Source organism: Pinus tabuliformis, chromosome 3_2 (assembly GCF_031772625.1).
Source record: "Pinus tabuliformis cultivar Carrire ecotype Pingquan chromosome 3_2, CPIR1, whole genome shotgun sequence".
Lineage (NCBI taxonomy): Eukaryota > Viridiplantae > Streptophyta > Pinopsida > Pinales > Pinaceae > Pinus > Pinus tabuliformis.
In genome coordinates, this window is record NC_142302.1 from 667,499,406 (window position 1) to 667,512,965 (window position 13,560).

A 13,560-nucleotide genomic window follows, 5' to 3' on the forward strand; every position below is an offset into this window, starting at 1 on the left:
TATTGTAAATATTAAAATTTTATGTGCTTATTAATTAATGTTATCAGACCTTAAAAAAATAAAAGATTAATTGAGACTCTTTAATATTTTATTTTTATAATAAAAAAAAAAGAAATATTCCTTAATCACTATAGTTTAGTTTTGTTAATTTAACAAATAAAAAAGTTAAAATATTAATTTAACCTAATAAAAAATTATATTAATTTAAAGCCATATAAAATTGAGTGCAACCATTTTTATGTTTTGTAAATTCCTTCCATTTTCAATCCCTCATTAGAATATAAATAAATAATTCAATAAAAACTAAATATTACATAAGCCAACTAATCTACATTTCCTAAATAAATCTACACTTCCAATTATTTCAAATAACTTAATACAAATATACAACCACATATCCAAATTTTAAAACCCTACCCAACTAGAACGCTGTTTAGATTCGGTATAAAAATTAAACCAAATAACTCACCAAAAAAAACCCTACCAAACCATGAGACTCAACGAGCAAGGTTGGTAACTATGTCGCAAATTGTAAGATATACATTATACAATCAATATACATAATACTATACATTAGTTAAATATACATTAAACTATCAATTATAAATATGGTCAATATTGTAATGTGCTCTCTATCATCGTCACCCAATCAAGGCATACAGACCATATAAGAACCAACGGCCACGATAGCTGGACAGCAGCATCTCCACAAAATCAACTGTCAAGATTTCAGCTTTGAGTCAGAATATTCTCGAAAGCATATGCTCGGGTTTTGGGGGTTTATGCTCTTCATTCCGTCTTCTGCCCTTCTCCGCCCACTGTCTCGTCTCGAGCACCTAACGATCAGGTAACAACGCCTTTCTTCTATCAATCGCCAATGTTGCAGACCTTTTTCTGGTGCAATTTCATGGATATTTTAGGGTCAGTGAAATTGCTTTGGTTATGAGTCTTGGAGATTTTTCAACGGTGAAGGGAAATCCCTGTTTGATAACCATATGTTTTCTTATTCTTCTATTGTGTCGTCGTTAGTAAAATCTTTATTTTGGGCTTTTCTGCCGTGTAAAACATTTTAATGCAGGTTTTGTTAACGGGTTGTGGACTCGCAACAATGGTGAAGGGACCTGGTTTGTTCTCTGACATTGGCAAGAAAAGCCGAGGTTAGATGCTATTAGAGTGTACTGCTTTTTTTAGCATGCTGGTTTTGTTTTGAGCGAATACAGTTATTATTTTTCCAACATGTGGGGATTGCGTGCCCATTTTATTGATGGTGGACGTTGGAACTTTTCTATGAACTGGTAGTAGTAGTTTTCATGAATGTGCTATTATGTTTCAAGAGCTTGCAAAATGAATTTCAGTGGGTTGTTGAGAGTTTATATCTCTTAGGTATATTGGGTGTTTTCAAAGAGTATACAAAATGAGTTTCAGTGGGTTGGCGAGAGTTCATATCTCTTAGGCATTTTGGGTTGTTGAGAGTTCATATCTTTTAGGCATATTGGGTTGTTGAGAGTTCATATCTTTTAGGCATATTGGGTTGTCGGGGGTTCAAATCTCTCGGGCACCTTCAAGTAGCGGGGTTCAAGCCCAATATATATGTGCTTTATTAAGGGCTCTCTTTGTTTTGAGCAATGGGACTTATGAACCCCATTACTGCATTATCACGGGCCACTTCAACGTGGGGAGCCATGGACCACATTTCTGCATTATTATGACCCGTTCTAACGGGGGGAGCCATTACAATCGACCAACATGCATCTGTTCACAGGGTCAACCTGGGCCGTTTGCATGATGGCACCCTCTCTCAACAACTAAATCACAGCCATATGAACTATTCCCAACTTGTTTTTTTATTAACAGTAACTGGGTAAATATTAGAAAAAGGCTGCAGCAAATGCTACAGCAGAGATTACATCATAGTAAAGTTCAGTAATAATAAAAGCAGGTACACAGTCTATACAAAAACTTACCACAGGCCCAAAACAGAGAATACCCTTATTCCTGCCAAAAATAACTTGGTGTTTCTTTTATTAATAACAATAATAATTTTAAGGTTGCCAATCAGAATTTTAAGGTTGCCAATAGGACACCAAATTGGTGTATGAGGCCCCTTTGTTTGTGGGACCAGGGATCCATCTCTGTGCAGCAATTTGACTGCTAAGGTCTACAGAGGCATACATATTCTTTGCCTTCTGGATTTGAACTTATGACCTCTTATGATGAAACACATGCTTTAACCTCCAAAAAAAAACTCTAAATCAACCCTCTTGCATAGCAGCTATCAGCAACTTCCAAACCTGTATTGGCTGCTTCACCTTCCTGACTCACAGATTCCATTTCGTCGGATTCATCCTCTTTAATATTTTCTCTGAGTGAATTCACGAAGGTTTTTTGTTTTGATGCCATTACATGGTCTCCTTTTGGAAGATTGAGAATCTTGTTACGAAGAAGATTGCATTCAGCATCTAACACTGCCAACTGTTGCGTTAATGCCACCAGAGCTCCTTTGATTTCCGCTGCTTGTGCTACAAATTGATGCTCTATCTCACGAATTTTGGCAGCCAGGTTGAGGAGAGAGGCCCTAGCACAACGATTAGGCTCTTCATGCCTTTGCAACACTATGAATTTCTTGCAAGTCTCTCGAATCCATCTGTTAACTGGTAAAAAGGTTGCCTCCTTTGAAGATTTTACGTGCCTGGACTATAAAACCCACTAAATTATGTTCCTCCCAAAAACTTTGCAAGCTTCTTAGTGCTTGAGTTTTGTTCAGTGCTTGCTGCTTCAAAGTACAATTCGGTGGATGTTGGGTTCCTGAAACCACAAATTGAAATTGCCCAAAGTTTCCCTATGTTACAATGCGCTATGACAGACGTATGGCCTTCCAGTTCCAGCGAGGCGGTTCCCTTGGTGGGTTTGAGCCAAAGATCAAATACAGAGCAACATAAATACTTGCTTGGCTGAAATATTTCACAATCACTTGGTCTCTGCCCTCATTTAACACTATTTAGTATTATCCCATAGTGGCTTGGGAGGTTGGGAGTGACAAAACAAAAGCATGCGGTAAAGGATTTGAGGGCATGCAAGCATAGGAGGACAATCTCATTGCATTGATTTGCAAATGTTTGAAGGATTGAAAGTTCTTATAATCAATGTGAAGGGTGGTGGTTCCTATGGTACTCAGCTCTTGATAATGGATCTGTGCTATTCATGTCAAAGGGCTCATTAATTAAGGGATAATTTTAAAGGTTAACGCTCCATTAACCAAAATTCCTCCCTCCTTTTGGCTTGAACCATTTTTGCCCACCTACTTGCTTCCTTATCCTGATCTTGAAGTATATCATGGTAATATATGTCAATAAAAGATCCAAGATTGAGGCAAGATAATTGTCTTCAAACAAATTCTTATTGCCCATATTATTGGTGATCATCCAGGAATCTCCAACCACCTTGACTGTATCCTTTGTTTATGGCAATGTAAGTCGTCTTGACTATATTATTGATGATCATCTTGGAATCTCCAACCATGTTGATTGTATACCTTTGTTTATGGCAATGTTGAGTCTTTGCCAGAATGCATACACATCTACCTATTATTTGAAGTTATACTTATTCCCCAAGTGAAACTAATTTCAGTTCTCCCTTTGGGGTCAGTGGTAAACCTGCCATCCCCCCCTCGTTGTTCGTTTTTCTAATGGTCCCGCGTCTCACTTTCCCATGTATGGCCGTCTGAGGGGCTATAATCCCTACTTGTTAACCCTGAGGCATTTTATGTTTTTCTTTCCTCGAAGGTACAATGGGAAGAATAAATACTTCTTACGGTGGGAAACATGCGAGCGAAAATGTAGGAAACTTGTCTCAAAATCCTCCATTGTATCATGTACATTTGAAGAAGAGTGTGTATTTATGAATGTATCATGTACATTGGAAAAAGAGTCCGTATTTATGGATACTCTTATAAATTGATGGTAGTTATCAAATAATATTTAGGACTAGCATAGATCCAATTTAATTTTGGATTTATCAAGCACCAAGAAGATTAACAATGGATCATTCTAAAACTAGCGTAGATTTATTACGACCTCTAACATATTAAGTATTGTTAGGATCAAAAAGTTCGATGTTAAAATCTCAATCATTTTGCACACTTTTGTCATATTCAAGAGATATTGCGGTTTACATTTTTGTTTTTGTTTTTTGATGTCTTATGACATAATAGGATCCAAGGTTAAGATGGATTTATGCTAATATGGTTGTTAGTTAAATATAGCAAATAAGATAATTAACTATGTCATGTTAATTAAATAAATAAAATGTTGACTCTTTTCTTAGTTTATGTTAATAATGTTACACACATGGAGGCCTCCCCCACCTTAGGCTATATAGTGTTGCCATTTAATACTACCCTTGTCACCAACATAAGATGATAATATACGTTGCATATTATATAACATTAATGCCAATATGCCTATTTAATCATTTCCTCCTTGACCAAGAGGAAATTATTGGCATTTCTCCTATAAATTTGAGAAATCACAATGTAGTTTTTTCTTTTGGATATTTGTATAATTAGAGATTGCCACTTATAACAACATTATTGTGCGTAAATAAGCTAGCAAATCAAAATAAAAAGTTGTTGATCTAATAGTTTGATTGATTGTGTATGGTCGATATTGGATAGGTTTAAGTTATGGTAATGCTGTTTATTGGGCATTTGTTTGTTTAAACATAACTAAACTTTGGCTTTGAAACTCAAGTTTGATTTGTGAATTGGTATCCAAAATTGCATTTACATGAAGAGGAGGTTGATAGTTTAGAATTCTGAATTGGTATCCAAAATTGCAATTGCATGAAGAGGAGGTTGATAACTTGATAGAATAGAATTGTGTCCTTTGGATGGATGACATGTAGTTTTTATTTATAGTTTGGATATTTGTATAATTAGAGATTACCACTGTTAAAAACATCCTTGTGTGTAAATAAGCTAGCAAATCAAAATGAAAAGATGTTGATCTGATAGCTTGATTGATTGTGTATGGTTGATATTGGATAGGTTTAAGTTATGGTAATGTTGTTGATTGAGCATTTGTTTGTTTAAACATAACCAAACTTAGCTTTGAAACTCATGTGTGACTCTTGTGACCGTATGCTTGTACGAAAGAGCTTTATATTTTCCCCGTGATTAGAGAAGTATGCCATTGACTTTAGGATGCAACCATGGCCAAGTGTTCTATGAATGCCATGGCTTGGCATTGTTAATTTTGCTCAAAATGTTGGGAGATTAAATGGCGATTCATAATGTGTAATTTCTTGAAAACCAGAACAATTCTCAAAGGGTAAGGGGTTAGGGCCTGGTCATAATAATGTTGGATCACATGATGATCTATGTCCCATTGATATGAAGGGAACTTGTAAGGGTTTACTTAACAATTTTGTTTGCCCATATGTTTGTAGGATGAATGGATGTAAAGAGTTTTCGCAGATAACCCAATATTTTCTACAAGGTTTGCTAGAAAAAGTTGAGGAAATGAGAGACTTGATTAGAAATCATGGGAAGAGTAATACAAAATGTGATTCTATATGTTGAAAAGACAATTCCAATACTTTGGGTACAATAATGGGCTTCTGGCATGGATTGAGATTGCCATTTTTAGAGAATGTGTAAAATCACCTCACTTGTTTATGTAAAAGGCTATTTGATGATGAAAGGTTAATTGTTAATTTTAGTTAACAATGGTATGTTCTATGCTTAGCACAATTTACTTCAATGTTCCTTAGCAACCCAATAACAATTTCTAATTTCCAATAGCAATCATAATAATCACATTGACAGTAAAAGCAGATAGAATATGAAACAAAGCGCAGAAGACAAGCCAAGACAAGAGGACACCAGATTTTGCGGATGCCAATGAAAAACCCCAATGTGGGAAAACCCCCATTGTGGGGAAAACCCTTTGATCAATTCTTCTTATCATTAAATCAAAAGTTCAATAGAGAGAGTACAAAAGTCAAATTGACTTGCCCAATACAAAGTCAAAACAACCTTGTAAATTTCTGTAGTCAAACTGCAGCCCTAACCAGAAAGTCAACATTGGTTAAAACAAAAACAAATTGTCCTCAAAGCAACTCGGTCTTCCTTGGTCAAACTTGACCTGATCAGGAGGATAAATCTAGCCCAAAGCAATTCGGTCAAACTCAGTCAAAGGAGAGAAAAAATTGTTGTAATTTTCTGCGGTCAAACAACAGTCAACCCTGAAGTCAACACAGGTCAAACAACCCAAAATTTCTCAGTTTTTGTGCCCAAAGATGCGGGCTAGAAAAAATCGAACCTTTGACCCCAAAAGCACAGTCAAACTCGGTTAGCAAGTCCTTGGTCAACGCTGGTCAAACTCGTCCCAGAACTCTGAAATTTTGACCTGTAATTCTGACTAGAAACTTGTCCTGCTTGCCACACGTGTGAGAGAGAGAGGCTGTCCAATGTTGTATGACTATGAACCAATCAGATGAAGAGAGAGAAGAATGTGCCAAATGAGGTGTGAGGTCTTTTGTATTTATACAATTTGTTGTGGGTGAAGAGACATATCCATTGGTCTTCTTGAGCCTACATGATGATGAGGTTGACTCGAACAATTTGCCCATGTGAGGGCATAAATTCAAAATCACACTTCTGCTTGTCTGAATGAGATGATCTTTATATCAATCTTGGACCTCTCAAAAAGAGGAATCCAATGCAATCATCATCTCCATCAAATGAGTTGTCCCAAGGTGGAATTTGGCCCTAGTTGCCAATTTTAACACTCCCTCTCAACTAGGGAGAATTCCACTTGCCAATCCATTTGTCGTCATCATGCCATCTTGTCGTCATGTACCATCTCTGTCATCTCATCTCTGCTCTGCTGAACCATGAAGTAATAATGAAGAAGAATCAATCGAGAGTGAGTCACAAGACCTTACCACTCTCCACTGACAAAAGTCAGTCCAGAGGTAGAACCTCAAATGATCCTAGATCAAGTTGTTGAACACCATGCATCCTAGACATAGGGAGTACGACAGTACACGATGCGTCCATTGGTAGTGCTATGGTCCCTATCCATGTTTCCCAACTCATTGGCCAGATGAGAGGTACTTCCCATGAGTCCCAGACTACATGGGTAGGATGTATGTTGGGGCATCAATAGGAGAAGGTGAACCACTCATCCTGCTCATATGCCATAGGAGAAGGTGAACCACTCATCCTATGCATATGTCAATTGTAGGGGAAGGTGAACCACTCACACTACATACATGTGTCTAGTAGGGGAAGGTAAACCACTCACACTACATACATGTGTCTAGTAGGGGAAGGTGAACCACTCACCCTAGGGCCTACACACGTCATCATGGGGTATCACAGGGGAAGGTGGACCACTCACCCTGTACATAGCGTACCACATAGGGGAAGGTGAGCCACTCACCCCATGGTCGTTCATGGCTCCAAGAAGTATCCCAAGCCCCCTAGGAGCTCCCAGAGCTCAATGTCCAACTCAAGCGGAACCCTCATAGGAGGGTCTTTCCACGACTCCAAGTCTCTCTCGGAAGGCTAAGAATTTGACCTTCCCCAAAGGCTTCGTGAGGATATTTGCGACCTGCTCACTAGTCCTAATGTGTTGGAGCTAATCCAGATTTAAACAGGAACGCAACAAATTACAGAGATAACCATAAATATAGAGATGTAGCAGAAATAATACTTCATTTCATTAATGTAAAATACTGAAATATGCTTACAAACAAAAATGAAAATAAACCAGCTAGGGTGATGGTAGCTCATCTCTGAGAAGAGATGTGGTGGCTACATGCCTCTGAATTGTGTTACAAAGAGGCTCGAAGGTCGATTTATTGTTGAGAAACAATGGAAAACCTTAAACATCCAAAATCCTAACGCTAGAAGATGAAACGCCAAACTGTGGGCCCTGTTTGGGTAAATTGGTACATCAACTTCCCGAGGTCGTAACTTTGGCATACGATCTCCGTTTGACGCGCACAATATCTCACTAGAAAGATCTATTCGAGAACTACAACTTTGGGAGGAGCAACATCGGTCTATGGACCCATGTTGCTACTAGCTTTCCCAAAAACGTTGTTTAGGGCCTCAAAACGGCTTTGGAAGTTCAGGACTCGAAAAACTACTAAAAATAGTAAATTGTGCTACAATTAAGGAAACTGAAAAACTTGAAAGAGACAGTTGTGGGGGTCCAAGTGGGATAGGTGGGTGGCCACCAACATCCCACCTGGATCATTCCTCCCCCCTTAAGAAGCAATGGTCCCCATTGCTTTGAGTTCCTCCATCTGTTGAACTTGGTCCTTGGTGAGCTGTTTTGCAATCTCTGATGTGTCCAGTAATGGTGGGAAGTATGGTAGAGGGCGGTCCACATTGAACACTCGGTGCAAGCGAAGGAATGGAGGAATGCTGTGCTCCAAAGCATTGTTTCCCATAGCCTTGGGATGGGCTCTTGTAAGGTGTTCTTTCTGCAAATGCAACCCGACTTTCTCGCCACTTGAAACTTGTGTGGTACTTGACGCTGATCATGTCGCTGCTTGTACTTGGCAATTTCCAGAATGGAGTGGCGATATCTCGACCCGTTGGGTAGAGGCGCTCTAGTAGTTAGATCGAATCAATGTTTTAAGACTCCGACTCCGACTCCGACTCGGCCGATGATCGACTCCGACTCCGACTCCGACTCCAACTCCGAAACGGTAATGACTCGGCCGGCTCGATTTCAATGACTCGGTCGTTGTAAAAAATACATTAAATATTAATTTTTTTTATTAAAAAACATAATTTTAAATATTTTAAACATAATTTTGAAGATTTTCATTCATGTTTCCAAACACACAGCATTATAATATAGATGGAAGACAACATATGATCAAAGTAGGCTCATGAACCAATCCACTATATCAAAATGGTACCCAATGGCAATACATAGTCAACTGTCATACATGATCAAAGACTCAAAACAAAATACAAATAACCAAGGAGGCTAGAAATGGCCTCTACAACAAAAGTAAACTGTGATGGTGACCAGACTGCAATACTAGTACTACTGGCTAGTAGCTACTGTTAGAGGAGCCAAGATCATCTCGACCAATCTCTGGATCATCATCATCAGAGTCAGACAAGGGGCCCCATGGCTCCTCCTCATCATCATCATCGTCTCCAACTGCAACTGTAGAAGTGGTACCAGTACCACTAGCACGCTGTGCAACAGATGCAAGCTGAGATAGAGTAGATATGCGGCTGCGCTTCTGTCGTGGTTGAGCAGAGGAAGCACCTACAACTGGAGTCCTTGCTGGCTGTGAGACTGAGGCTGGTGGATTGGGATCTGCATCCAACTGAATAGGTTGAAGTTGAACAACATCTCTAAGTTCAACTGATGTCTCCATATCTATATCTACATCAAGATCCTCATCAGGATCAAACTCTGGTGGACGACTCTCCACTACCCAATCTGATGTTGGATCAATGTCTTCCAACACAATGGGATCTGAATCAGGTCTTTTGTTCAGCAATTGGTTTCGTTTGAGCCGAAGGTTGTATTGGACAAAAACTAGATCATTCAACCGTTTTTGATCCAAACGGTTTCTCTTCTTTGTGTGAATCCTCTCAAAGACAGACCAATTGCGCTCACACCCAGATGCACTGCAAGTTTGACTCAAAATACGAATTGCAAACCTTTGCAATTCAGGGCACTGGCCACCAAAGGCCTCCCACCATTGTGCTGCAAAAAACATAGGAGTGTAATGAATTATGAGTTAGATGAAGGCTGAAGCTCAACAATTACAAATTATATCTAACTTTCAAATTATAAATGATTTAACAAACTTAAGAAATTGAAAATTGAAATTTTTGTTTACCTGGCTCATCTGCTTCTCTTGCAACCTTTGCTAGGTTCTTCCCAAAGGTACCTGTTGCATTGCTGAAGGATGTGACCTGTCGATGTATCTCCAGCTGATCAGACTCCGATGGGATCATGCGTTCAATGCAATCAACCAGTCCATCTCTGACCTCCCCCCTCAAAGCTCCTGACTCCTTAGCTTTATAATGATACCGTGGGTTCAAACAATACCCAGCTGCATGTATAGGGCGATGGAGTTGATTGTTCCATCTTTCATCAATGATTGCCCAAATGGGCCCATACTTTGCCACTCTATCCTTGTATGCTGTCTTTATTTGCTCCTTTGCTTGATCCATAGCCTCATAAATGAAGACCATAGCCAACCTTTCCCCATCCACCAACCGCAACACCTTAACTAGTGGCTCAGCAAGCTTCACAATCTCTGCTGCCTTTCTCCAAAAAGTTTCTTCATGGACTTTACTTTTCTCTTTGCCTTCTGGTTTGTTAGACCAATAGCTTTGATTCCATTCATCACTGGAAAACATCTTTTGCAAGTTTCTATGTTGGGAAAGCATAGATTGCAATGTCAAAAAATGTGTAGCAAATCTAGTGATGGCAGGCCTAATAATATCCTTGCCTCCAGTGTGTTTCCTCATGAGACTCAAAACCAGTGTATGATTGTAGATAAATTTTGTTATGCTTTTGGCATGATCTACAATGTTTTTGACCCAATCTAATTTTCCAATATCCTCAAGCATGAGGTCTATGCAATGTGCAGCGCATGGGGTCCAAAAGATGGTCTTGTGTTTTTCCTCTAATAGTTTACCAACAAGAACATAGTTAGAGGCATTATCTGTGATGATTTGAACAACATTAGCCACCCCCACCTCCTGAACAACCTGATCCAATAGCTGAAACAACAAGTGGCCATCTTTTACCTTATCAGATGCATCAACTGATTTTAAAAACATGGTTCCCTGTGGGCAGAAGACAAGAAAGTTTATGATGGTACGGTTTCTTTGATCAGTCCATCCATCTGACATGATGGTACACCCTGTTCTTGCCCATGAGTCCCTGAACTCTTGCAAATACTCATTAATGGATTGAATTTCTTTCTGCAAACGAAACCCCCTTAGCTCTTGCATAGTAGGGCCTTTGAAGCCTTTTCCAGCAGCATGTATGGCATCAAACATAGGCTCATAATATGGTGAACGAGCGGCATTAAAGGGGATATCAGCATCATACCACCATCTAGCTATGTAGTCACAAGCAGTCTCCCTCAATTCTTTCTTCCAATGGTCATCTAAAGTGGGCTGAATTTGACCTTTACTAACTTCAGGACCATGTGCATCTGATGGAGAAGAGGGAGTGAAATAACTTTTGATAGTCACATCACCCTTTTTCAAATTCATTCTACCCTTTCCCTTATCTTGAACAGAACCAAAAGAGGGAGGAACATAACGAAAAGGGTTGGATGCCTCAGTTTGAGGGATAGAGGAAGAACCCTCAAAATCATAGTGGGGGTTGGTAGCCATCATTTTTTGTATCTCCCTCTTCCTCCCAATTTCAGCCTGTATCTCTTTTTGCCTAGCCTTATCTTCTTTAAATTTCTCAAAGCTGACCAACAAATTCTTTCTAATCTCCCCAATTTCTGGTGAGGTACATGGGGTAATTTGGCCTCTAATCCCTGCCAAGTGTTGTTTCAGCCTATTAATGCCCCCAGGACCTTCTTTAATTTTCCTATGGCAAAATTTGCAATGCATTTGACTATCAACCATTTCAACATATGCCCAAGCAGGATCTTTTGCTCTAGGTGCCATTTTTTGACTAGGAAAACAACCTGAAAATGAAAAAAAATAAAAATTGATTCAATGTTCATTTATTTGACAAAAAACACTCTCTAAGCTTTCTTGATATGCACCTAAAATTTACTAAGCAAAAACAGATTTATAGAGTGGAAAAAAAATACCTCCAGGCACAAACTGCCTCCTCAAGCTTGCTCCAAGAATCAGCTCCTCAATGCTGCTCCAAATGGCTGCCCAAGTGTAGGAATTTACAGGGTAAGTTCCTCAGAAAGAACACCAAAAGGACACCGCTCACAACCAGATCACAGATCAATACACCAGTATTTTTGACGTGGTTAAAACCCTCAAAGAGGGAAACAGTCCACAGCCTGTGCCAACGTGGCTACTACAGACAATTTATTAATCAAAGAATGAAAATTTACATAAGCTTCTCTCATGCACGGATTACCCGAACAATGACCCTCCATGCGCTTTAAATAGAACTCTTGGACCAATCGGGTGTCAAGCCACGGATCAAGTGTCGGTAATACCGAGGAGAGAGTGAACCGTCGGATCACTACATATCGTGACCGTCGGATTGTAAGTTACAAAATGTACAACGGTAAAGAAACACACTTTACCTAACTCTATACTAGACCAAGTTGAACTTAACTATTTCCTATGTGTCGGAATATCCTAACATCCCCCCTTAAGAACAACTTGGGATAGGATTGAAGGATTTACAAATATGACACAATAGGAGAAGGAAGGAGGCACTAGAGCCTATCCCCCCTTAGTGACAACTTCCTGAACTCCAAGCATATATCGAAGTTTAGTGAACTTCGCCTCTGTGAGAGCCTTTGTGAAGATGTCTGCAACCTGATCATCTGTTGAACAATATTGCACTTCAAGAACATGGTCATGAATGAGCTTTCTGATGAAGTGCATGTGTAGTTCAATGTGTTTGCTGCGTTGATGCTGGACTGGATCTTTGCATAGCTGAATGGCACTTTGATTATCACACCAAAGTGTGGTTGGATGCTGCTGCTCAAAGCCAAACTCTGATAGGATCTGACGAAGCCACAAGGCTTCCTTACTAGCTTCCACGGCACCACGATACTCTGCTTCTGCTGACGAAAGAGAAATGGCAGCCTGTTTCTTACAAGCCCATGTAATAGGTCCTGAACCAAGAGTGAAGACATAACCGGCAGTAGACTTCCGATCATCAGGGTCACCAGCCCAATCAGAATCAGTGAAACCCACTAATAGAGGAGCTGCTTTGGCACTGTAATGAATCCCAAACTGTACTGTACCTCGAACATAACGAAGTATTCTTTTGGCTGCTTTCCAATGACTTTCACGGGGTTTTGCATAAAACGAGCAACAAGGCCAACAACAAAGGAAAGGTCAGGACGAGTATGGGTTAAATACAAGAGTTTTCCTACAAGTTGACGGTATAAGGTAGCATCAACTTCAGGAGAAGTACAAGAGACTGAAAGTTTGACTCCAGACTGAAAGGGAGAAGGACTGGCTTACAGTCTTCCCTGTGAAAATGACGAAGAATATCACAAGCATACTTGGACTGGGAAAGGGAAATACCCTCCTTGGATTGCAAGACTTGAAGACCGAGAAAATAGTGTAAGTGTCCTAAGTCTGTCATTTCAAATTTCTTTTTAAGGCTGGACTTCACATGGTTTATAAGGTTGGGATCACTACCAGTAAGAATAAGATCATCAACATAAAGAACAAGGATGATAAGAGAGTTGCCCACTTTCTTGGTGTAGACAGTATTGTCAGAATAACACCTAGAAAAGCCAGATTCTAAAAGAAAGCTATCCATTTTGGCATACCAAGCCCGAGGAGCTTGCTTGAGACCATAAAGAGATTTCTTAAGTCGACATACAAGGCTG

General features: G+C 39.5%; 1 protein-coding gene across 2 annotated transcripts in view; it reads left to right on the plus strand.

The window, feature by feature from the left end:
* The first annotated feature begins 694 nt into the window (after positions 1-694).
* Positions 695-13,560, plus strand: part of LOC149182406 (mitochondrial outer membrane protein porin of 36 kDa-like) — a 66,021-nt gene continuing 53,155 nt past the window's right edge. The window contains exons 1-2 of one of the 2 annotated variants that reach the window (XM_089416836.1): positions 695-847; positions 1,079-1,157. In XM_089416836.1, coding sequence (XP_089272962.1) covers positions 1,109-1,157 — 49 coding nt within the window. In that variant the 5' untranslated portion in view covers positions 695-847; positions 1,079-1,108. The other variant, XM_089416837.1, reaches the window with a different exon arrangement.